General features: G+C 41.1%; 1 protein-coding gene across 3 annotated transcripts in view; it reads left to right on the plus strand.

The window, feature by feature from the left end:
• snap91a (synaptosome associated protein 91a) overlaps window positions 1-27,392 on the plus strand; it is a 237,765-nt gene that overhangs the window by 54,338 nt on the left and 156,035 nt on the right. For all 3 annotated transcript variants that reach the window (XM_067984781.1, XM_067984782.1, XM_067984783.1), the window contains exon 3: window positions 15,535-15,677. In XM_067984781.1, the coding sequence (XP_067840882.1) occupies window positions 15,535-15,677 (143 nt within the window). The remainder of the gene's footprint in view (window positions 1-15,534; window positions 15,678-27,392) is intronic.

Raw genomic sequence — 27,392 nt, forward strand, 5'->3', positions numbered from 1 at the left:
TGCTACTACTTCCTTAACAATGGATTCTAGCATTTTCCCAATGACAGATGTTAAGCTAACTGGTCTATAGTTACCTGCTTTCTGTCTCGCTCCCTTCTTGAATAGGGGTGTTACTTCTGCAATTTTCCAATCTGCTGGGACCTTTCCAGAATCTAGTGAATTCTGGAAGATTTCAACCAATGCATCCATTATATCTGTAGTCACTTCCTTTTAAGACCCTCGGATGCAAGCCATCAGGTCCAGGAGACTTGTCATCCTTTAGACCCATTAGTTTACCTAGTACTTTTTCTCCAGTGAAAGTGATTGTTTGTTTTTAGTTCCTCCCTCCCCTTTGCCCCTTGATTATAAGAACATAAGAAATAGGCGCAGGAGTAGGCCAATCGGCCCCTCGAGCCTGCTCCGCCATTCAATAAGGTCATGGCTGATCTGATCCTAATCTCAAATCAAAATTCATGTCCAATTTCCTGCCCGCTCCCCATAACCCCTAATTCCCTTTACTTCTAGGAAACTGTCTATTTCTGTTTTAAATTTATTCAATGATGTAGCTTCCACAGCTTCCTGGGGCAGCAAATTCCACAGACCTACTACCCTCTGAGTAAAGAAGTTTCTTCTCATCTCAGTTTTGAAAGAGCAGCCCCTTATTCTAAGATTATGCCCCCTAGTTCTAGTTTCACCCATCCTTGGGAACATCCTTACCGCATCCACCCGATCAAGCCCCTTCACAATCTTATATGTTTCAATAAGATCGCCTCTCATTCTTCTGAACTCCAATGAGTAGAGTCCCAATCTACTCAACCTCTCCTCAGATGTCTGCCCCCTCATCCCCGGGATTAACCGAGTGAACCTTCTTTGTACTGTCTTTTCTTAAGTATGGACACCAAAACTGTATGCAGTATTCCAAGTGCGGTCTCACCAATACCTTATATAACTGCAGCAATACCTCCCTGTTTTTATATTCTATCCCCCGAGCAATGAACGCCAACATTCCATTGGCCTTCTTGATCACCTGCTGCACCTGCATACTAACGTTTTGATTTTCTTGCACTAGGACCCCCAGATCCCTTTGTACTGCAATACTTTCCAGTTTCTCGCCTTTAAGATAATAACTTGCTCTCTGATTTTTCCTGCCAAAGTGCATAACCTCACATTTTCCAATATTGTATTGCATCTGCCAAATCTCCGCCCACCCGCCCAGCCTGTCCATATCCCCCTGTAGGTTTTTTATGTCCTCCTCACTCTCCACTTTCCCTCACATCTTTGTATCATCTGCAAACTTTGATACGTTACACTCGGTCCCCTCCTCCAAATCGTTAATATAGATTGTAAAGAGTTGGGGACCCAGCACTGACCCCTGCGGAACGCCACTGGTTGCCAGTCCGAGAACGAACCGTTTATCCCAACTCTCTGCTTCCTGTTAGATAACCAATCCTCCACCCATGCCAGAATATTACTCCCCAATCCAGTGATTCTTTATCTTGAGCAATAATCTTTTATGTGGCACCTTGTCGAATGCCTTCTGGAAGTCTAAATACACTACGTCCACTGGTTCCCCTTTATCCACCCTGTACGTTAAAAGTTATTATCTACTATTATTGGTATGTTATTAGTGTCTTCTACTGTGAAGACTGGTACAAAATATCTGTTCAATTCCTCTGCCATTTTCTTGTTTTCCATTATTATTTCCCCACTCTCATCCTCTAAGGGACCAATGTTTACTTTAGCTACCCTCTTCCTTTTTATATACTTGTGGAAACTTTTACTGTCAGTTTTTATATTTCTTGCTAGTTTACTCTCATAATTTATTTTCTCCCTCTTTATTAGTATTTAATAACCAGCAAAGGATGACTAAAAGTTATTTATTGAGATCATTAAGTCCAGAAGGTTATAAAGTGCATAATTGAAAGATGAGGTGCTGTTCCTTGAGCAACACCCTGGTCCATTCTTTCATCACCCGTTCCACTTCCCATGGCACCTTCCCGTGCAAGCACAGGAGATGCAACACCTGCCCTTTCACCTCCTCCCTTCTCACTGTCCAGGATCCCAAACACTCCTTCCAGGTAAAACAGCAATTTACTTGTGCTTCTTTCAATTTATGATACTGTGTTCGCCGCTCACGATGCGGTCTCCTCTACATTGGGAGATCAAATTTGGATTGGGTGATCGCATTGCTGAATACCTCCGTTCAGTCCACAAGGGTGACCCTGATCATCATCTGGTTGCTTGCCATTTTAATTCTCTGTCCCACCCCCACTCTGTCCTCTGCTTCCTACACAGTTTCAACAGAAGCTCGAGGAACAGCACCTCATCTTTCGATTCAGCACTTTACAATCTCCCGGACTCATTGATTTCAATAACTTCAGATCATAACAGCTGCTCCCATTTTTTAGATAGCAGTGCTGGTAATGATTCTGTTGTTGCCATTTACACTCCTCTAGACCCATCTTTTGTTCTTTACTTGTCCCATTACCACCCATCCTTACCTTGCACCATCATCCCTTTTGTCATTTAATCACTCCTGCCCTCCACCATATCACAGACTTCCCTTTTATTCTTTCCTCCTGTCTCCTTTCCTCTTGCGCCCCCCCCCAACACCTTTGCCTGCCTCTGTACTTGCGTATCATAGTAGGTGTAGTACAGCAGGAGGCCATTCAGCCCATCATGCCTGTTCCAGCTCTTTGAAAGAGCCATCCAATTAGTCCTGTTCCCCTGCTATCTCCCCATAGCCCTGTATTTTTTTCCCTTCAAGTATTTATCTAATTCCCTTTTTTGAAAGTCACTATACAAATCTGGTTCCACCACCCTTTCAGGCAGTGCATTCCAGATAATTTCAAACTTGCTGCGAGGGGAAAGAAATGTTTCCTCATGTTGCCTCTGGCTCTTTTGCTGATCACCTTAAATCTGTGTTCTCTGGTTACTGACCCTTCTGCCACTGGAAATAGTTTCTCCTTATTTAGTCTGTCAAAACCGGTCATGAATTTGAACCCATCTATCAAATCTCCCCTTAATCTTCCCTGTTCTAAAGAGAACATCCCCAGCTTCTCCAATCTTTCCATATAACTGAAGTGTCTCATCCCTGGTACCATTCTAGTAAATCTCTTCTGCACTCTCTCTCTAAGGCCTTGACAACCTTCCTAAAGTGTGGCGCCCAGAATTGAACACAATACTCCAGCTGAGGCCTAACCATTGTTTTATAAAGGTTTGGCATAACTTCCTTGCTTTTGTACTCTCTGCCTCTATTAATAAAGCCTAGGGTCCCATATGCTTTTTTTTAACAACCTTCTTGACTTGTCCTGCCACCTTCAAAGATTTATGTATGCTCCCAAGGTCTCTCTGTTCATAAGACCATAAGAGATAAGAGCAGGAGTAGGCCATTCGGCCCCTCGAGCCTGCTCCGCCATTTAATGAGATTGTGACTGATCTGATTTTTACCTCGGCTTCACTTTCCTGCCCTTTCCCCATATCCTTTGACTCCCTTGCTGATCAAAAATTTGTCTAACTCAGCCTTGAATGTATTCAATGACTCAGCCTCCACAGCTTTTTGGGATAAAGAATTCCAAAGATTCACAACCCTCTGGGAGAAGAAATTCCTCCTCATTTCCATCTTAAACGGGCGACCCCTTATTCTGAGACTTTGCCCCCTAGTTTTAGATTCCCCCATGATGGGTAACATCCTCTCAGCATCTACCCTATCGAGTCCCCTCAGAATCTTGTATGTTTCAATAAGATCTCCTCATTCTTCTAAACTCCAATGAGTATTGACCCAACCTGTTCAATTTTTCCTCAAAAGACGACCCTTCCATACCCACAATCAACCTAGTGAACCTTCTCTGAACTGCCTCCATTGCAAGTATATCCTTCCTTAAATAAGGGCACCAGAATTGTACACAGTACTCCAGGTCTGGTCTCACCAGCACCCTGTACAGTTGTAACATGATTTCCCTGCTTCTATACTCCATCCCCCTAGAAATAAAGGCCAATGTCACCTGAAAACTTAGAAATTGTACTCTCTATACCCAAGTTTAGGTCAGTAAAAACTGTTAAATCCTTAACTACTTCCAGTTCTATTGAGAGGTCATTGACCTGAAACATTAACCGTTTCTTTCTCCACAGATGCTGCTGGACTTGCTGAGTATTTCCAGCAATTTCTGTTTTCATTCCATTTTGATAAATCTGGCATACCAAGAAACTGACCTCTATTGTAATATACTGTTTGTTTTTATTGCTCCTTAAATTATTATTGTTCTATACAGTGAGAATTTAAATTACACTTAATAATTGAGTCTCTTCCGTTCCATAAGCCACTGCTGTCATGCATTGCACAAATACCCAAAACACTCCAGAACTACAGAATATCAAACTTCTCAGCTTACATTGTAAAATTTAAATTCTTGGATTCTTTTATGCACTTAAATGTAACTGGATATATGGTGGAATATTCTATCAGTAGTAGTTTTCAGTTTCTTTTGACTCAGTTGGTAGCATCCCCTCCCTGAATCAGAAGGTTGAGTTCAAATACCCCTTTACACATTGTCTAAGCTGATGCTGTAATGCAGTGTTACATTGTCAGAGGTACTGTCCTTTTTTAGGTGAGACATTCAACCTACCCTGGCACCCGAGGCACCATCTGCCTGTTCAGGTGGCAGTTAAAGACCCTATGACACTGTTCAAAGAAGAGTGATGAGTTCTCCTGATGTCTTAGTCAACAGTCTTCCCTCAACCAATGCCATCCAAAAGCAGTTTCACTTAGTGATTTGTCTCATTGCTATTTGTGAGATCTTGATATGTGGAAATTGCTGCCATGTTTTCCTACATAAGCAATGACTGATCTTCCAAAGTAATTTTTGTGAAGTTCTTGAGATGGATGTGATCAGATGCACTTTATAAATGAAAGTCTTTTCCCTCTTCACTTTCCTGTCCGTATCCATAGCTAGTTAGGTGTGAAAACCTATAATAGTTTTTGGATACTTCTGCCCCCAAAAAGTTTGAGAACCCTTGTGTTTGAACAATTTGAATCTTGACCTTGTTAAACCTCCCATAAAAAGTATTCATAGCTAAATTCTTTGAGCTTCAGGGAGGTTCAACACTTGACTTCTAAAGTGTTACCACTTTTTGGTATGATGCATTTTGACTTGTTTAAAACTAGACATGCCATATTATTTCTGGAATAAAAACACAGTGCTGTAAAACACTGAGCAGGTCAGGCAGCATCTGTGGAGAAAGAAACAGAGTTAATGTTTCATGTTAATGACCATTTCTCAGAACTGGAAGATGTTTGAGATTAACAGATTTTAAGCAAGTACAAAGCCAGGAAAAAGAGAACATTAACTCTGTTGCCTTTCAGATTTCCAGCATCTGCAGTATTTTGCTTTTATATTATCTCTGGACCTTGATTCCTGACTTCCATCCTTTAACTTGTGTGGAAAATTTATTGCAGCGCTTACTTGATTATAGCATTTAAAGTTGTGATTTCCATTGACATAATTCAAGTGTAATGTGTCAATACTGGCAGGGCAGGGGGGTGGGGTGGGGAGAGGAGGAGGTGGATCCTAACTTTTTTTTCCGGCTGTAATGTCCAAGGAACTTGCGTTTATATAGCGCCATTCACATCCACACAACATACTAAAGTACTTCTCACCCAATGAAATGCTTTTAAAGTGAACTCACTGTTGTAATGTAGGCAATTTGGACAATTGGCGCACAAGATCTCACAAATGGCAATTGAGATAAATGACTAGTTAATCGTTTTTTGATGGTGATGGTTGAGGGATAAATGTTGGCCAAGATAACTCCTCTGCTCTACTTCAAATAGTGCAAGCATTAGTTTGTCTTGGCAACACCAAAAAAACAGTAGTCCTAGACTTGTAGCCTAGAATTTTTTAGTAACTTAATCATTTTTAAAGCTGGTTCTTCCACTATTTATACTTTAAGTTTCTGCTGTGTTTTTAACTTATTCTTGTCAGCGATGTTGGCAAGACCACATGTATTGCCCATCCGTAGTTGCCCTGAGCATGTGGCATTAGGTCTTTTTCAGTAGAAAGGACATTAACAGTCACCATTTGATATAGGACTGGACTCATGTGAAGGCCAGACCAGGTAAAGGTGGCAGATTCCATTCCTAGAAGGGCACCAATAAATCAGTTGGGTTCTTATGACAATCTAGCAGCTTTCACTGTTTTAATTTTGGTGCCTGTGGACAAATTACACTATCTGTTTCAGAGCTTCCTATGGTGGGATTTGAATTCTCATTTAGGTTGCCAGTTCAGAACCATAACCACTATTTTGCTGCACCCATTATGTCGCACTACATTCTGGGTATTGTAGTATCACAGGAGCAGGGTGAAAACTACATTTGTCATTATGCATCTCTCGCACATCAGAATTTGGCCACTGCAGCTGGTCACCTTTGCCTAGGAAACAAATTTCCAACTCTGGGGCTGAAGCATAATTCAAACCCCAGAGGACAGGCTTATGCAGGAAAAACTTCTTGGTTATTTCTGAAATTTAAATGATTAATTTTATACGTAGGTTTTTAGTAATAGTTTCAAAAATTAGCAGTACAATTTGACCTGATGAAGGAAATTGGTAGCTGAAAACTGAAGAAATTATTTGAAAGGTTCCACTGCACCTTTTTTTTTGTTGAAAACTGATTTTTGATTTGCTAGTTTTTGTATCTTCTTCCTGCATACTAATTGATACGTTTCCTATCTGTTGATATTTTGGGCAATGGCATTATTCAGGTTAATGTTTTTTCTACTAAAAAAGACCTATTGCCACTGTCTCAGGGCAACTATGGATGGGCAATAAATGTGGTCTTGCCAACATTGTGGACAAGAATAAATTGAAAACACAGCAGAAACTTAAAGCACAAATAGTGGAAGAACCACTTTAATGATTTAAGCTACTAAACAATTCTCGGCTACAAGTCTAGGACAGCTGTTTTTTTTGTATTACCAAGATGAATTAATATTTGCACTATTTATGAATGATACACTTCTTTAATGAGAGAATGGTTAGAATATGGAACTGGCTACCACAGAGAGTAGTTGTGGCGAATAGCATAGATGCATTTAAAGGGAAGCAAGATAAACACATGGAGAAAGGAACAGAAGGATATGTTGGGGTTAGATGAAGTAGGGTGGGGTATGTAATTTTGATTGAAGTGCAGTATACACTTTGCATGTGTGACACTTCGAAGTGTGACAGAAGCTGGACAAATGCAAGATTTAATTATATGGTTTGAGGACGTCAGATGATGCCACAAATCATGGGAACTAAGGGTTTAACATCTGAACCTGAAAATTGTTTTCTTTGGTTTTCATTATCTTTTGCATTTGTTACACTGAATAATATAAAATTGAAACATAATCTTCAACAATACCTTGCATTTATATAGCACCCTTAACATAATAAAACATCCCAATGCACTTCACAGGAGAATTATCAAACAAAATTTGACACCGAGCCACGTAAGGAGATATTAGGACAGGTGGGTCAGAGATAAGTTTTAAATGAGGTAGAGGGGTTTAGGGAGGGAATTCCAGGGCATCGGGCCTATGCAACTGAAGGCAAGGCCTCCAATGGTGGAGCAATTAAAATCAGGGCTGCGCAAGAGGCCAGAATTGGAGGAACGCAAGGCTGGAGGAGGTCACAGAGATAGGGAGGGGCGAGGCCATGGAGGGATTTGAAAACAAGGATGAGAATTTTAAAATGCAATATTACAATGCAGTGTTCTATCTGGTATTTTCTTATAACTATAGATTAAAAAAATATAAAATCAAGGCAATTGTTAGAAGCCTCAGAACTAGGCATACTATTCATGAGCAGTAGTTATCAGAGACCCATTTTTGGAAAGAACAGGAGATTTAGTTCCTATTTTATTCACTGAGCATCTGTCCTATTTTGAAATCATAGATTTTAATAGTTTAGTCAAACAGAATTCTCTGCCAAGGATTCTGAACAGTGTCCAGCTGTGGGAAGAAAATAAGCGTGCAATGTTGAAGTTTTTCTCCGTGATTTTGTTTTCCTGCTGGGCACTAACTTAATTGTAGCTAGGTTTCTCAGTAACTGAAACTGAAACATATTTTATTATTTTGAGATTCAGTTGAAGGACGAAGAAGGATGACTATATTGAATGAATAAAAAAGAAACAAACTAAATAAGGAATCAAAAGATTAGAAGGGAATGCTGTAGTGGGTTAGAAACTTGCCTTTCACACCTGGAACTTTGGTTAAATCCAGCTGAAAAGGATGAGATGAAAGTTTACTCTCTCCATATAAGGTCCAATGTAAAATGAGTTTGAACAGTCTCAACTGAATTCTGAATATGCAGTGTGTAATTTGGCATTAATTATCCTGTGAAATGTCAATCTCTGTCCCAATCTCATCCAGAGAAATCACAAGATTGCTGTTACAGGAAGTGGAAGAATGGCACTTTGGTGTAGTTGGCGTGCTTCTGTTTGGTTGAAGCTGAATACAAGGGACATTGTTGAAGCAGAGTACAACATATCTGATCAGCTTCTTTATGCTAAATGCTTGGATACCAAATTTAAGAAATATTTTCTCGACCAAAATGTTTAAATATTCAGTGATTCTAAACTTGGGTTTTAAGAGCCTGAAGGTTACCAGGAGGAGAAAAAAAAGAAAAGAAAGGGAGTTGAAGACTGACGAGTCTTGATTTCAGTATAGTGAGGATGTAAGGAGCATGAAGAAATTGTTTGAAAATTGCTTTATTGAAGGACACAGTGGTGAGGAGTTGTAGCAATTCATCCATTGCGCTTTAAGAAATGGAAGTTGTATGCAGTGAGGGTGTCCGATCTGAAGGAAGATAAATATAGAGTGGAATGATGAGCAAAAGTAAATAGATTTGGATAATGAGTGGTGGAGGCCGTTAACATGTAGGTGAAACAGAATGAGAATAGAGGACAGCTCTGGGTAACAGGGCTAACTTTCCTTTGGGATAAGATGAACATGAGGAAATTTCAAAGGGAAAGTTAAGAGAAAGAATCTCAAGAGGTGGCATAAGACCAACGTAAGTGTGGAGGCATACATCTTGAGGACTTTGGAGAGATACCATAGGACCAGAAGTTCCTATTGAAGTGTAATGAACGGAGAGTCCGACAAACCTGCAAAGTATAAAACTTTGTCGACAGTAATGGTCGAACAGAATGGAGCAATGAAATTAGATTCTTAGCCAATCTTGTCAAAATTAGAATTGGAGGTAAAAGGGGAGTCAAAAGTGTCATTCCTCTCTTTAGGGGAACTAGAAAGGTCAAAGCAGAGACTAACTGTACCATTAGGAAAGAGGAGATGGTAAGGAAGATTGAGGTTAGGCAGCTTTAGTAAGGCACTAGAACAAGCAGCTGCCAGAGAGGAAGGGGTAAGATGGCAGTTGATAACTTTTAATAAAGTTGTATTTGGGGTGTCTAATTGTGGATTTGCCGAGATAATGAAAGTTTGGATACTTCCCCATGATTAAGGTACCAGGTGCAATAGGATGAATTTTTGAGATGGCAGAATGGTTCCAGTCATGCTGACCAAGAGGTAGTACCAGATTTGATGGAATGGGAAGAACGAAACCTTCCATACCAGCTTGAATAGCATTAGTTACTTCACAGAAGGATCAGAAGAGCTGGCATGGAAGGTTTCATACCTCATTCTTCCCATTCCACCAAATCTAATACTATTTCTTGGATTACCATTCGACTGGGTTTCATACAAATCCTGGAGTCAGAGCATAAGAAGACAGCATTTGGTTGACTTATAATGCCAAACAAGAGAATACTGGTTTGCAAAGTTTGATTTTTGCCGGATGTTCAAGAGACTAATATGAGACTGTGATCAATACAGTACAATGGTGGGAAGCTGGTAGTGTAAAAGGATTGGAGGTGAGTGAAAAATCAAGGAGGTATATATACTGGGATGGTGGGGTCTGAGATCAGGAATATGGTTATGACAGTTAATGATGGGTTCAAGATCGTTCAGGAAAACCAAAGACTTGGCATTAGTGCCTGCCTAATTTTTTTTTATTCGTTCATGGGATGTGGGTGTCACTAGCAAGGCCATCATTTATTGCCCGTCCCAAATTGCCCTTGAGAAGATGGTGGTGAGCCGCCTTCTTGAACCGCTGCAGTCCGTGTGGTGAAGGTTCTCCCACAGTGCTGTTAGGAAGGGAGTTCCAGGATTTTGATCCAGCGACGATGAAGGAATGATGATATATTTCCAAGTTGGGATGGTATGTGACTTGGAGGGGAACGTGCAGGTGGTGTTGTTCCCATGTGCCTGCTGCCCTTGTCCTTCTAGGTGGTAGAGGTCGTGGGTTTGGGAGGTGCTGTCGAAGAAGCCTTGGCGAGTTGCTGCAGTGCATTCTGTGGATGGTACACACTGCAGCCACTGTGCGCCGGTGGTGGAGGGAGTGAAAGTTTAGGGTGGTGGATGGGGTGCCAATCAAGTGGGCTGCTTTGTCCTGGATGGTGTCGAGCTTCTTGAGTGTCGTTGGAGGTGCACTCATCCAGACAAGTGGAGAATATTCCATCACACTCCTGACTTGTGCCTTGTAGATGGTGGAAAGGCTTTAGGGAGTCAGGAGGTGAGTCACTTGCTGCAGAATACCCAGCCTCTGACCTCCTCTTGCAGCCACAGTATTGATGTGGCTTGTCCAATTAAGTTTCTGGTCAATGGTGACCCCCAAGATGTTGATGGGGGATTCGGCTATGATAATGCTGTTGAATGTCAAGGGGAGGTGGTTAGACTCTCTTGTTGGAGATGGCCATTGCCTGGCGCGAATGTTACTTGCCACTTATGAGCCCAAGCCTGGATGTTGTCCAGGCCTTGCTGCATGTGGGCATGGACTGCTTCATTATCTAAGGGGTTGTGAATGGAACTGAACACTGTGCAATCATCAGCGAATATCCCCATTTCTGACATGATGATGGAGGGAAGGTCATTGATGAAGCAGCTGAAGATGGTTGGGCCTAGGACACTGACCTGAGGAATTCCTGCAGCAATGTCCTGGGGCTGAGATGATTGGCCTCCAACAACCACTACCATCTTCCTTTGTGCCAGGTATGACTCCAGCCACTGGAGAGTGTTCCCCCTGATTCCCATTGACTTCAATTTTACGAGTGCTCCTTGGTGCCACACTCTGTCAAATGCTGTCTTGATGTCAAGGGCAGTTACTCTCAGCTCACCTCTGGAATTCAGTTCTTTTGTCCATGTTTGGACCAAGGCTGTATTGAGGTCTGGAGCCGAGTGGTCCTGGCAGAACTCAAACTGAGCATCGGTGCGCAGGTTATCGGTGAGTAAGTGCCGCTTGATCGCACTGTCGACGACACCTTCCATGACTTTGCTGATGATTGAGAGTAGAGTGATGGGGTGGTAATTGGCCAGATTGGATTTGTCCTGCTTTTTGTGAACAGGACATACCTGGGCAATTTTCCACATTGTCTGGTAGATGCCAGTGTTGCAGCTGTACTGGAACAGTTTGGCTAGAGGCATGGCTAGTTCTGGAGCACAAGTCTTCAGCACTACAGCGGGGATGTTGTTGGGGCCCATAGCCTTTGCTGTATCTAGTGCACTCAGCCATTTCTTGATATCATGTGGAGTGAATCGAATTGGTCAAAGACTGGCTTCTGTGATGGTGGGATATCGGGAGGAGGCCAAGATGGATCATCAACTCAGCACTTCTGGCTGAAGATGGTTGCAAATGCTTCAGCCTTGTCTTTTGCACTCACGTGCTGGACTCTGCCATCATTGAGGATGGGGATGCTTACAGAGCCTCCTCCTCCCGTTAATTGTTTAATTGTCCACCACCATTCACGACTGGATGTGGCAGGACTGCAGAGCTTTGATCTGATCCGTTGGTTATGGAATCGCTTAGCTCTGTCTATAGCAGGTTGCTTCCGCTGTTTAGCATGCACGTTGTCCTGTGTTGTAGCTTCACCAGGTTGGCACCTCATTTTTAGGTACGCCTGGTGCTGCTCCTGGCATGCTCTTCTGCACTCCTCATTAAACCAGGGTTGATCCCCTGGCTTGTTGGTAATGGTAGAGTGAGGAATATGCTGGGCCATGAGGTTAGAGATTGTGCTAATTAATATGGAAGCTAATCGATTGCTTGTGGTGAGCATGAAAAGTGTAATATATCTGTGGAAATAAGGATATTATAACTTTGTCATATCTACTGTAAAATAGGTGTAAAGATAAGAATAGTGATTTCAGCAGAAAAAAGAAGATATGGATTTAATTTTGTTTGACAAAGTTTGAGAATCAGACCAATAGACACAGTAGATTGAATTTACTGATTTGGAAAGTGATCAGAGTCACCTGACTCAGAAGTTAAGGTGAGTAGCAGCAACCACATAGCATATACATCTCCCTTTCGGTTTGGAGTTTGAAATAGAACGTGTATGGGAAATTAGGCAGAAAAGTTAGATGTGCAATTTGGGTTTGAGAGAAATTACAAATAAGGACAAATAATGAAATGGATATCAAATTTTGAGAAAATGGCATGAATATTGTGAAGTGCAAAAAAAAAAGCTTTTCTTCTTCTTCCCATTGGTGAAGAGAGGAAGAGTCTTGCAGATACCACAAGACACTGTTGGGACTTGTGCCATATTGTATGATCTGGGACAATTTTTCCAGAGCAGTATACTTTTATTTCTTGGGCCTCCTCCCATGAAGATGCTTTTTTTGTAATTAATTGCTAGCAGCAATATGATGGCTGAATTTTCAGTATTGTTTTGGTTTGACTTGGCTCCTGTAGTCAGACCTGGAAGACTTTCACTTGAAAGAAAAGTGCAGTGTATCTATGGAAATAAGGTTATTCTAACTTTTTGTGTTATGTAAGAACATAAGAAATAGGACCAGGATTAGGGTATAGGGCCCCTTGAGCCTGCTCTGCCATTCAATAAGATCATGGCTGATCATCTACCTCAACTCCACTTTCCCACCCTATCCCTGCATCCCTTGATTCCCTTAGTGTCCAAAAGTCTATTGATCTCAATGACTGAGCATCCACAGCCCTCTAGGGTAGAGAATTCCAAAGATTCACAATCCTGTGGGAAGAAATTTCTCCTCATCTCAGTCCTAGATGGCTGACCCCTTATCCTGCGACTGTTACCGCCCCCCCCCCCCTGCAGTTCGACACTCTCCAGCTAGGGGAAACAACTTTTCAACATCTATTCTGTCCAGCCCTCTAAGAATTTTATATGTTTCAATGAGATCATCTCTCATCCTTCGAAACTCCACAGAATATAGGCCCATTCTACTCAATCTCTCATAGGACAACCCCCTCATTCCCAGGACTCAATCTTTGCTGCACCCCCTCTGAGGTAAGTATATCCTTCCTAGGTAAGGAGACCAAAACTGTACACCATACTCCAGGTGTAGTCTCACCAAGGCCGTGTATAATTGCAGCAAGACCTCCTTATTCTTATGCTCCAACTCCCTTGCAATAAAGGCTAACATGCTATTTGCCTTCCTAATTCTTGCTGTTCCTGCATGTTAACTTTGTGATTCATGTATATGGACACCCAAATCCATCTGAATACCAACATTTCTTAGCCTCTCTCCTTTTTTAAAAAAAAAATCTGCTTTTCTATCCTTCCTATTAAAGTGGATAATTTCACATATTTCCCCACAGGATACTCCATCTTCCACCTTCTCACCCACTCATTTAACCTGTCTATATCCTTTTGCGGCCTTTTCACAGCTTACTTTCCCACCTAGCCTTGTATTGTCAGCGAACTTGGATACATTACACTCAATCCCCTCATCTAAGTCATTGATATATATTGTGTGCAGCTGAGGCCCAAGCACTGATCCTTGCGGCACCCCATTAGTTACAACCTGCCAACCCGAAAGTGACCCATTTATTCCTAATCTATTTTCTGTCCATTAACCAATCCTCGGTCTATGCTAATATATTAGCCCTAATCTTGTGTGGCACCTTATCGAATGTCTTTTGAAAATCCAAATATACTACATCCACTGGTTCCCCCTTATCTATCCTGCTAGTTACACCCTCAAAAAGCTCTAATAGATTTGTCAAACAAGATTGCCCTTTCATAAAACCATGTTGGCTCTGCCTAATCAATTATGATGTTCTAAGTGCCCTGTTAGTACATCCTTAATAATAGATTCTAGTATTTTCCCTACTAGTAATGTCCGGCTAACTGACCTATTCCCTGTTTTTTCTTCTCCCCCCCCCCCCCCCCCCCCACCCTTGAATAGCGGGGTTACATTTGCTCCCTTCCAATCCACGGGGACCGTTCTAGAATGTAGGGAATTCTGGAAGATCAAAATCAATGCATCCACTATCTCTGCAGCCACCTCTTTTTAAAACCCGAGGATGTAGGCCATCAGGTCCAGGGGATTTGTTGGCTTTTAGTCCCATTAATTTCTCCAGTACTTTTTCTTTACTAATAATTACTTTAAGTTCCTCACTTTCATTAGCCCCTTGGTTCCCCATTATTTCTAGTATGATTTTTGTGTCTTTTACTGTGAAGACAGAAACAAAATATTTGTTTAACGTCTCTACCATTTCTTTATTCCCCATTATAATTTCTCCTGTCTCTGCCTCTAAGGGACCCACGTTTACTTTTGCTACTCTCTCTTCCTTTTTGCATACTTGTCGAAGCTTTTACAATCTGTTTTTATATTTCTTGGTAGTTTACTCTCACATTCAATTTTCTCCCCCTCAATTTCTTGGTCATCCTTTGCTGATTTCTAAAACCCTCCTAATCCTCAGGCTTACTACTCTTTTTGGCAACATTGTAAGCCTCTTTTAATCTAATACTGTCGTTAACTTCTAGTTAGCCATGGTTGGATCACATTTCCTATGGAGTTTTTAATTCCTCAAGGGAATGTATATTCGTTGAGAATTCTGAATTATTTCTTTAAATGTTTGCCATTGCTTATCTACCGTCATATCTTTTAATCTAATTTCCCAATCTACCTTAGCCAACTCACCCCTCATCTGTATGTAATTGGCTTTGTTTAAATTTAAGACCCTAGTTTTGGACTTAACTACATCACTCTCAAACTAGATATGGAATTCATCATATTATGATCACACTTTCCCAGAGGATCCTTAACTATAAGATTACTAATTAACCCTGTCTTATTATCCAATACTCGATCTAAAATCCCTTGTTTGTTCCTTGACGCATTGTTCTAGAAAACTGTCTCGAATGTTGTCATATCTTTATTCTATTTTACTGTACATACCAAAACAGCTTTTCTTGCTAACCTTGAAATCTAAACCTTGAGTGGTAATGGATTGTGTTGAGTAATGCTGCAGTTTCTATTTCAAGGTATCGACCTTTGCAAATGACTTAAAACAGCACAATAAGGTTTAAATAGGTTTGCCATTTTTAGTAATTGTCTAACATCTAAAGTCTTTTTTTTAAAGTTGCTCGCTTATTGTGTTCTATGCAGATTAAAGCACTTGCTATTTCAGTGGTAAAAGCTAACTGCAAGTTGTTGTGTTTTTCCCTCTGAGCTAGTTTCTGAATTGCATCTGATATTCTTGTCTTTTCAGATCTTATACAAGCTACAAATGAGACCAATGTTAACATACCTCAGATGGCTGACACTCTTTTTGAGAGAGCAACAAACAGCAGCTGGGTAGTGGTGTTTAAGGCTTTGGTTACTACACATCATTTGATGGTCCATGGCAATGAGGTACAGCTTATTAATTCTTAGCATTTTATTTAATGTGGCTGAGAACAGTTATCTAACAATGTAAACGACTATTTCAGTTTGCATTTGTTGTGCATGGAGCAATTCTGACACTGGAAATGAGGGTTGTTATGGACTTTGGGTAATAGACTGTAGCTTATACTGTGGATGAGTAAATGATAATAGATGTCCCATATTTTTCCATTGAAAATGAATGGTGTATCACTGAAACTCTAACTGGTTTCTTTTGGTTAATCATGGTGATTTTAACTAGATTTCATATATATATAGATACAAGCCCTGAATACAGCCTCACTCAGTGGAAGTGCAGACTATAGAATCAGATGTGTAAGTAAGCGTGCCTGATTTTCTAACCACTGATTTTTTTTCCATGCTGGAAATTTGGGAAAACTACAAATTGAGTTTGCTCTCCCGATAAGTGGGACGCTGCTAGCGGTGTTCTCTAAATTTCAGAGTTATAACATCAAGGTCTGACCCTTTGATCCAACATACCTTAATAAAACATATCTGCCTTACTTGAGCCACCATGTTGATCATGTTTTTCTGTTAATGTAATGATGTGTGCTTTGACAAATCTTTGTGTCTGAAAGAATAATTTGTGGCATGATGCTGATTTGAAACTGAAAAATGAAATGACTATTAACAAAAGTTAGATTTTTGTTTCACCTGAATGCCTGATGTATATATTTTTCCTCCTTGTACTTCCACCTGCTCCTACCATCTAAAACAAAGTGAGCTGATGCACAAGGAAATTAATTGCATAGTCACCTCTACAGCAACTCCTGCATCTCAAGGGGGCTGGAATACAAAGGGTTGGTAGTCATGCTGCAGTTGTATAAAGCTATAGTTAAACTACATCTAGAGTACTGCATTCAGTTCTGGACACCTCAGGAAGGATATATTGGCCTGGAGAGGGGTGGGAGGGTGTGGGGCAAGCAGTGCAGATTTTCTAGAATGATACTGGGGTTAAAAGGGTTAAATTTTGAGGACAGCTTGCATAAACTTAATAAATATTCCCTTGAGTTTAGAAGGTTGAAATCTGATCTAATTAATGTGTTTAAAATGATAAATGGGTTTGAGTAGATAGAGAAACTATTTGTTTGGAGATTATAGAACAAGGGGGCACAATCTTAAAATTAGAGCTAGGTTTTTCAGGAGTGAAATCAGGAAGCATGTCTTCATCTAAAGGGCAATGACATGTGGAACACACTCTTCCAAAAGACAGTGGCTGCTAGGTCAGTTGAAATTTTCAAGACTGAGATCGATACATTTTTGTTAGGTAAGAGTATCGAGGGATATGGATCAAAGACTGGTAAACGGAGTTCGGGTACAGATCAGCCATGATCTAATTAAATGGTGCAACAGGCTCAATGGTCTGAATGGCCTACTCCTGTTCCTATGTTCCTATCACTGGGAGATTTTTTTTATTTGCCCAATAGCAAGTAGTGGATTCAAGCACAAGTTTCTTGACCATTCCAGTCAATTTAGTGTTGTACAAATGTTGACCACCCCCCCACTCCTATCATCTTGAGCCATCTGTTGATGCTTTTCTAGTGGGGTCTGATGTCCATTAGCCAGAAGCAACATTTTAATTTTGAGTTTTTAATGTTGTAAGTAATGTAAAATCATGTGATTTTTAATCGTATAAAAAAGTAACTGATATTTGGATTTTCACACAGACCTTCTCTTACCTTTTACACTCTTCTTTCTACCAAGAACACAAAGGCAATCCACCCTCTCTAGCCCACCATTCTGTTTACAGACACTCCCCATTCCAACTTCCTCAATTCATACACTCTTCTTTCTCCTCCTCCTTCAGTTCAACTTGCCCCTCAGTACTACTCACAGCTGCTCTTTGCCCCCCAGGACTCTTATTGTTCTGTTGCTGCTGCTGTCACATTAATTTACAGCCGCAACAGCAGGTCTCCTGTTGGAGCGACCTGGTATGATGATGGGGGAAAGATGGGAAAAGTTGCGAGGGGCAGTCTCATGCCTGAATCGCTTTCTGTCTACATCAATTGTGGACAAGTAGCATGTATGAAGAAGAGTCCTGGTACTGTATGTTGAAATGTATAAGCCAAGTAAGCTGCTACCGAAGCAATTTGTATACTGTATGAATCTGAACTTTTCTATGAAGTAAACGATTTGTTCGCCTGAAGGTCACTTTGTTCCTGTACATCGGGGGTGAATTTCTACCACGGTTTTCCTTATCCACCGTAACTTGTATGAATGTGAAACTCTTTTGGCTTTGCATCAGCAAAATTTGTAATTTGGGTGTAAAGTGTGATGTGAAACCTGGATCTCCATATTTTTTTAACCATTATGTAGCTGGAGTTCTGCACTGCACACTTCGTATATGTAGAGCATAGTTTTTCCCTGGCTGAGAAGCAATGTGGGAGACAGCAGCATAACTTTGGTTGCTGACCCAATGTTGCTCTATATGTGTACTGGTCCAAGACTAATACCTGTATTATAATGACATCCTTAATGTACATGCAGAGTCATTAGCAGTTTTACACTTTCCTTTAAATGTCAGTATACTTTTAATTTCAAATTGATCCATAGATATTTGCATCTTGCATAGCTGAGTTTTTCTGAGTCATCTGCCATAATCTAAAATTGTAATTGCTGTTTGGCCTTTGTTCTTGTAATGATTAGTCCCTTCCTATTATCTTGACCATGTGAAAGAGATTTTTCTGTCTGATCAATCAGGGAAAGAAACACTTTGAACTATGTTGGTTCTTATATTTGGGCAAAGGTGTTAAGGTTCTCTGGGTGTTGCATAATCTCCCCCAGTATTAGTCGCATCAGTTTTGGCTAGTGTGTGTCATCTGCTTTGGTATCCTGAAACAATGCCCTGGTCTCCAACTGGCTTGAGGAATCTCATGACTTCCACCAGTGTAGCTTCACTTGCTGTCCAAAGTTGGTGCTCTGCTATTAATGACAGTACTGAGTCTCAAAGTTGCCAAACTGACCTGACTATACTATCTTGAGAGAGTTTTCTGTAGTGGAGCCTCCCTCTGACATACATCTTCAGTATTTTGTCGTCAGCCAGCTTATATCAGCTGCCCCTTTGCAGTCCTTTTTCTATTTCCCTTTTTCACTGCCTCCCCACTCCTCGCACCAGCCTAATCAGGGATCCCATAGAGTCATGACCTCTTTATCTGTCCAGGCACTAGATCGCCTGACATTAGGGGACCTTTCAGCTTTGACAGTCATTCAAGACTGAAATTATTTTTAAAAGAACTCCCAAGTACTTCCCTTTCGGAGAAAGGAGAGACAGATATGATGGCGGCAGTTACCTTGGGCATCAGTTTTTAAGCTAGAAGCATTGTATTTGGAGAATACCTAGTTAGTTGGATCCAAAATTGGCTCAATGGCGGGAAGCAATTGGTTGATGGGTGTTTTTGTGACTGGAAGGCTGTTTCCAATGGAGTTTTGCAAGACTCAGTACTGGGTCCCTTGCTTTTTGTGGTATATATTAATGATTTGGACTTGAATGTGGGGGTCTTGATCAAGAAGTTTGCAGATGATACAAAAATTGGCCACGTGTGATAGTGAGGAGGAAAGCTGTAGACTGCAGGAAGATATCAATGGACTGGTCAGGTGGGCAGAAAAGTGGCAAATGGAATTCAATCCAGAGAAGTGTGAGGTAATGCATTTGGGGAGGGCAAACAAGGCAAGGGAGTACACAATAAATGGGAGGATACTGATAGAGGAACAAAGGGACCTTGGAGTGCATGTCCACAGATCCTTTGAAGGTAGCAGGATAGGTAGATAAGGTTGTTAAAGGCATACGTGACACTTTCCTTTATTAGCCGAGGCATAGAATATATGAGCAGGGAGGTTATGCTAGAACTGTATAGTTCTGGTCACCACATTACAGGAAAGATGTGATTGCACCTGAGAGGGTACAGAGGAGATGTACGAGGATGTTGCCAGGGCTGGAGAATTTTAGCTATGAGAAAAGATTGAATAGGCTGGGGTTGTTTTCTTTGCAACAAAGGAGGCTGAGGGGAGATTTAATTGAGGTGTATATAAAATTGAGAGGCCTGGATAAAGTGGATAGGGAGGACATATAACTAATTGGTAGAAGGATTAGAGGGGAGCTGAGGAGAAATTTTTTCACCGAGGATGGTGGGGTCTGGAACTCGCTGCCTGAAAGGGTGGTAGAGGCAGAAACCCTCAACTCATTTAAAAAGTACCTGGATGTGGACTTGAAGTGCCGTAACCTACAGGGCTACAGACCAAGTGCTGGAAAGTGGGATTAAGCTGGATAGCTCTTTTTTGGCCGGCATGGACATGATAGGCCAAATGGCCTCCTTCTGTGCCATAACGTTCTATGATTCTATGAATACTTAGAATCATAGAAGTTTACAACATGGAAACAGGCCCTTCGGCCCAACATGTCCATGTTGCCCAGTTTATACCACTAAGCTAGTCCCAATTGCCTGCACTTGGCCCATATCCCTCTATACCCATCTTACCCATGTAACTGTCCAAATGCTTTTTAAAAGACAAAATTGTACCCGCCTCTACTACTGCCTCTGGCAGCTCGTTCCAGACACTCACCACCCTTTGAGTGAAAAAATTGCCCCTCTGCACCCTTTTGTATCTCTCACCTTAAATCTATGCCCCCTCGTTATAGACTCCCCTACCTTTGGGAAAAGATTTTGACTATCTACCTTATCTATGCCCCTCATTATTTTATAGACTTCTATAAGATCACCCCTCAACCTCCTACTCTCCAGGGAAAAAAGTCTCAGTCTATCCAACCTCTCCCTATAAGTCAAATCATCAAGTCCCGGTAGCATCCTAGTAAATCTTTTCTGCACTCTTTCTAGTTTAATATCCTTTATATGATAGGGTGACCAGAGAATGAAGAAGCTAGCAGGTAGGTTCTCTGTTTTTGTTTTGTGGTTTAGATTAGTTACACAAGCCAACCTATTACCTTGTAGGGTACTTCTTTGTAACAGATGTTTACCAGTTTTCAATATTAAAAATCTTGTAGTCTATTAATTGTTACATTTGGATAGAATTTCCTTCCTCAGTCTTCAACAAACTGGATAAATCATCAAGCAGTGCCTCCAATATGCAGTACGCCTGGCTTCCACATAGCCTATTAATGCAAGAATTTATTATAGCTGAAAACTTGAATGTTTGTTTCCTCCACCCCGACATTGGTATCGAAACAGATTTTCATTTGCAAAGACATTCATCGACTTTTACCCTTTGTTTCCTGTTACTGTGCCAATTTTGGATCCAATTCGCCACATTTCCCTGTATCCCATGGTATCGAAATCCAAAACTTGATGGCATTGAGAAAAGCAAAATATAAGCTCTACCCCTGCATCACCCCAAAAAAGATGGAGGAAGTGTTGCTGGTAAACCTGCTGAAGGCATTTTTTTCTGTTCCTTTGGCTGGCATAGAATAGAACCATAGAAAAGATACAGCACAGAAGGGGGCCATTTGGCCCATCATGTCCACGCCGGCTCGAAGAACAACCAGGTGCCCATTTTAATCCCACCTTCGAGCACCCGGACCGTAACCCTGCAGCTTACAGCACTTTAGGTGCGGGTCCAGAGTTGAGGGTCCCTGCCTCTACCACCAATTTGGGCAGCGAATACACCCACCACCCTCTGGGTAAAAAAGTTTTTCCTCATGTCCCCCTCTAATCCTTCTGCCAATCAGCTTAAATCTATGTCCTCTAGTTCTTGAACTCTTCACTAGGGGAAACAGGTACGTCCTGTCTACTCTATCTGGGCCCCTCATAATTATGTACACCTCAGTCAAGTCTCCCCTCAGCCTCCTCTGCTCCAAGGAAAACAACCCCAGCCTATCCAATCTCTCCTCGTAGCTGCAATTTTCAAGCCCTGGCAACATTCTAGTAAATCTTCTCTGCACTCTCTCTCCAGAGCAATTATGTCCTTCCTGTATTGTGGTGACCAGAACTGCGCACAATACTCCAGCGTTTTATACAGTTCCATCATTACATCCCTGCTTTTGTATTCTATACCTCGGCTAATAAGAGACCATTCCGTATGCCTTCTTCACAACCTTATCTACCTGTACTGCCACCTTCACATGCATGCCAAGGTCTCTCGCGTGCTCTACCCCTCAACATATTCCCGTTTACTGCATATTCCTTTTTACTGTTTGCCCTCCCTAAGTGCATTACCTCACTGTTCTCCGGGTTGAACTCCATTTGCCACTTTTCCGCCCACTCCACCAACCCATTGATCTCTGCCTAGAGACTACAGCTGTCCTCTTCACTATCAACTACACGGCCAATTTTTGTGTCGTCTGCAAATTTGCCAATCATTAATATATACCAAAAAAGCAACGGATCCAACACTGAGCCCTGTGGCACACCACTGGAAACAGATTTTCATTCGCAAAGACATTCATCGACTTTTACCCTTTGTTTCCTGTTACTGTGCCAATTTTGGATCCAATTCGCCACATTTCCCTGTATCCAATGGGCTTTTACCTTTCTGACCAGTCTGCCATGTGGGACCTTGTTAAATGCCTTACTAAAATCCATATAGACAACATCCACTGCACTACCCTCACCAATCCTCCTTGTCGCTTCCTCAAAGAATTTAATCAGATTTGTAAGGCATGACCTTCCCTGAACAAATCCATGCTGACTATCCCTGATTAAACCATGCCTTTCCAAGTGACACTTTATCCTATCTCTCAGTATTTATTCTAATAGTTTGCCCACCACCGAGGTAAGACTGACCAGCCTATAATTATTTGGCCTTTCCCTCGTGCCCTTTTTAAACAATGGTACTATGTTTGCAGTCTTCCAGTCCTCCGGTATCTAGTGAGGATTGGAAAATGATCCTCAGAGCATCTGCTATTTCCTCCCTGGCTTCCTTCAATAGCCCAGGAAACAATCCATCCAGCCCTGGTGACTTATCAACTTTCAAGGATTCCAGTCCCTCTCGTACATCCTCTCTTGTAATGTTTACCTTATCCAATATTTCACACCTCTCCTCTTTAACTACTACGTCCAGATCATCCCTTTCCTTTGTGAATACAGAGACAAAATATTCATTTAAAACCCTACCCACATCCTCTGCTGCTACACACAAGTTACCCTAATCACCCCTGTTAGGTCCCACCTTTTCCTTAGCTATCCTCTTGTTCTTAATGTACTGATAATATCTTTGGGTTTTCTTTAATCTTACTAGCTAATATTTTTTCATGCCCTCTTTTTGCTTTCCTTATTACCTTTTTTACATCATCCATGTACTTTCTCTACTTGCTGCAGTTATATAAGGTATTGGTGAGACCTCACCTGGAATACTGCATACAGTTTTGGTCTCCACACTTAAGAAAAGACATACTTGCTCTCGAGGCAGTACAAAGAAGGTTCACTCGGTTAATCCCGGGGATCAGGGGGTGGACATATGAGGAGAGGTTGAGTAGATTGGGACTCTACTCATTGGCGTTCAGAAGAATGAGAGGCGATCTTATTGAAACATATAAGATTGTGAAGGGGCTTGATCGGTTGGATGCGGTGAGGATGTTCCCAAGGATGGGTGAAACTAGAACTAGGGGGCATAATCTTAGAATAAGGGGCTGCTCCTTCAAAACTGAGATGAGGAGAAACTTCTTCACTCAGAGGGTGGTAGGTCTGTGGAATTTGCTGCCCCAGGAAGCTGTGGAAGCTACATTGAATAAATTCAAAGCAGAAATAGACAGTTTCCTAGAAGTAAAGGGAATTAGGGGTTACGGGGAGCGGGTAGGAAATTGGACATGAATTTAGATTTGAAGTTAGGATCAGATCAGCCATGATCTTATTGAATGGCGGAGCAGGCTCGAAGGGCCCATTGGCCTACTCCTGCTCCTATTTCTTATGTTCTTATACTCCTCTAGGCTTTCTGCAGTATTTAGTTTTCTGTGACCGTCATAAGCTTTTTTTTCTGCTTTATCTTACCCCGTATACTTCTAGACAACCAGGGGGCTCTAGATTTGGCAGTGCTACCCTTTTTCTTTGAGGAGACGTGTCTGCATTGTACCTGTAGAATTTCACTTTTTAGTGCCTTCCACTGGCTTGTCACTGATTTCTCCATGTAGTTGTGTCCAGTCCACTTCTGCCAAATCACCTCTTAGTTCTGTAAAAATTTGCCTATCCCCCCAATTTAAAACGTTTACTCCTGATTTAACTCTGTCCTTTTCCATAATAATGCTAAAACTAACTGACTGCATTGTCAGAGTCATCAAAATCAGCAGTGAATTATTAATCTGTAACATCGGTTTGAACAGTGCTTGGGTCCCTTGCTGCTCCCCCTGGCTTGCAGGCCTGTGACTTTTGTTTATACATGCCATCTCTAGGCGCATAGTTCTGTAATTGTGAGTGGCAGAATAAACCTCAAATATTTACCCCTTACAATCTTTGCACATCCTTTTTTTTTAAAAAAAATTGTGGAACTGACTTAGTAAAACATGATATGCAGAAGAAAGTAGGTTTGAGTGTTTTTTTTCATGGACATTTCTTGTTCACTGAGTGAAAAACATAATGTTTTTCAGAGATTTAATCAGTATCACCTTTGTCAACTTTTTTTCATAATATAAATTATATTAAGTTGAGAAAAAGTATTTCTGGTAAAATTTATTTGCACACAAATATCTGCTCAACTCAGTCTAAGCTGAAGTCATTCACTGGCAGATCTGGAGAACTTCAAGGATGAATTGTTGGGCATTTGGGGCAATGAATTAAACAGAAAGTGGGAAGTTGTAGAATTGAGGTGCATGTATTGTAGGGATTGAGCTGCTGAAGTAAGAAGTATTAAACTGTTCACTAGGAGTGCTTTAGGTGCCTATCAAAAAGTGAGGCCATCCAGGCAAAGGACAGAGGTCTGATGGGTTAATTGACCATCAACAGGCTTCCGACTGATCATCCATTACATTGCTGGTGAGAGTCCAGACATATCCTGCAACTTACCTGGACTAGAATGATTTTTCTTTCCTGCTGTCAGGTAGCAAAAAAGAATTGTATTTATGTTAAGTTCTTATGCTAATTCCCATTACAATTGTTTCTGCTTGAACTTCATTAAGACTTGAATATTTATAAACTTTATTTATAATAGGAACATGACTCAAGAATTTTTATGGATGGGAACTTATTTTTGCGGATCCTTAATTTATTGCTGGGTAGTTCATTGGCATTTTGTAAGTGCTAAAATTTTATACAGCAGCTCATTTAACATAAATATTACCATCTTATTTTAAATGCTGCACCTCATGCACTAATACATTAACCACTAATAATGGAATCCATGTGTGGAATGTCTTGCAGCATTTAACGATATTAAAGGTGCTGTGTAAATGTATATTATGGTACCACATATATCGTGTGTGTGTGTGTGTGTGTGTGTGATTTGCATTTCTGATTTAGCTTTTTGATTTTCTTTGTTTCTTCTATTATTGCTGTGCAAAATAAATTTTGTAACATCAGGTGGTGGATGTCAATTGCTAATGTTAAATTGATTGTAGAATAGTACTCTGCTTTATAATTATCTTCCATGATTCTCCCTATCTTTGTCGTATATACCATAATTTAGCTACATCTGCCTTTATCATACCATTCATACTTGGACCATTTTTTGTTCCTTGCAAAAGGTAACTATATAAAAGATCCTTTTTCAATTTTTTAGCCTACAGTCAGGCTCAAATACTTTTTCAAACTTACCTTATTTATCAGTAAACCCTTTTTATAGTCTTTGTGGGGTTTTTTTTGCAGCAACATACATTGTCTTGTTTATGGTGGTCTGTTTGCAAACAGCTTTCTTGCAAACTCATTTCCAGTCTACTGCAAGGGTATTCATTGCTCTCCTGCGCATCAATGAAGGCATAAATGTTTGAGATGATCTTGAAGTGCAGAATGTAATTTATTCTGATTTCTAGTTGAAAAAATATTAGCTGTTGTCAGATAAACACCCAGGATCTTTTTTGGCTGCACTAGTGGTTACAGTGACAGGCTCAAAAATGCCATAAGCTGTGGAAGAGAGTACCCTTTAACCAATTCTATCCTAACCAATGATGATTACTTGAACTGATTCTTTATATGGATTGCTACTGCCGTGAGTTTTTTTCAGTCAATCAGATCACCAAACCAGGAACCAATGAGATCTGAGAACCAGGCCTGTAGTCATTAATGATCTAGTAATCGCATTCTACCAAACTAAATTTAATAGAATACAACCACCACGTCAGTTCCCTGTTCTCCTCTGTAGTCTATTGAAACATAGACTACAGGCCCAGAAATTGAGATTTTTTTTTTTGTAATCACAAATTACAGCAGTAATTATTTTTAAGTAAAACCTTTTATAATATGTATTAGGGCCTGGGAAATAAAGCAGTACATATTGAAGAAAGGATGGAAACTATATTGAAGGGGACAGGAAGAGACCCAATAGTTGTAGTCTATGTAGGGATAAATGACATGGGAGAAATAATAAAGGGGTCCTAAAAATAATCTTCAATATACTTTGTGTTTGGGAAAGGAACAGAATTCACCAAGAAAATTGAATTGGTAACATGGGCCCTGATATTTGCAGGGAGATTTGGGGGAGGGTGGAAATGGCCGGGGTATGCGTCAAGGCTGGGGATGCGAGGTCCAGTTTCCCACCTGGCAGCCGGACAAATTGACAAGCTGGCTGGCTGCCGGGCGGGAAAGTTGGGGTCAGACAGAGAGAGGGAGAGGGGACATGGGGAGGTCTGCAATTGTGGCGGAGGGGGAGAGGTGGCGAACAGCAGAGAGGAGGCCAAAGGTTTCCTTCAGGGGCCGGCAGGAGCACTCCTGCTCCGCCTGACCCACAAGAAGTGGAGTAAAAGGCACTTGTCTTCTTGAGCCGGCAGCTCCCGCCATTCTTTCACTGCTGGGTTTCCTGACCCCTGGGAATCCTGCGTGTCAACTGTTAAATTTAAATCAGGCTCCCAATTGTACTGTGGGGGCCTGATTTAAATATGTTAATTAAGTGTCCTGCCTCTCCACAGCGGGACATTCGCATGCCATGAAACCCGCCGCCGTGAAAATTCCAGAAAGCTTATACGTGGTGGGTTGGGGTCGCATTTCCCGTTTTTCATTTTTAACCCTCTTCCACCCGTCGGGGTGGGGGATAAATGTTAATATTGAGGCTATGGTGTGAAAGCAATAATATAATGTTGGTAAATTACTTGGGTTACTTTAGAATGAAAAGGACTTGTACAGGATTGATGGACTGGACCTCAACCAAGTAAGGACAAAAAGACTTGCGAGTAACATTAAGACAGCACTCAGGAATCATTTAAACTAGATAAATTGGGGGCAGGATGGAAACAGGATTCCAGGTGAGACTGAACAGGAAGTAGAAAATAGCCAACAGATGGGTATGAACCCAAACTTTTATATGAATGAACCGGAGAGCAGAAAAGGCAGACGCTGGTGGCTATAAAGTGGCAAATCTATATTAAGTTGTGTGTGTTTAGAAATAAGATGTTGGATGTGGAGGCTGTGTGGCAGCAGGCAACTTTGATGCAGTAGTAATATCAGAAATATGGTTATATGGTAAACTACAGATGATGGGGAAAGAATGTAACATTCACAGATATGCAGTGTTCCAAAAAGATAGTGGATATGAAAGAGAGTGATGTAGCCATATAGGTTATGGACATTTGGGAGGTAAATGAAGTTGTTTTTGTGG

Source organism: Heptranchias perlo, chromosome 5, assembly GCF_035084215.1.
Source record: "Heptranchias perlo isolate sHepPer1 chromosome 5, sHepPer1.hap1, whole genome shotgun sequence".
In the NCBI taxonomy this organism is placed as follows: domain Eukaryota; kingdom Metazoa; phylum Chordata; class Chondrichthyes; order Hexanchiformes; family Hexanchidae; genus Heptranchias; species Heptranchias perlo.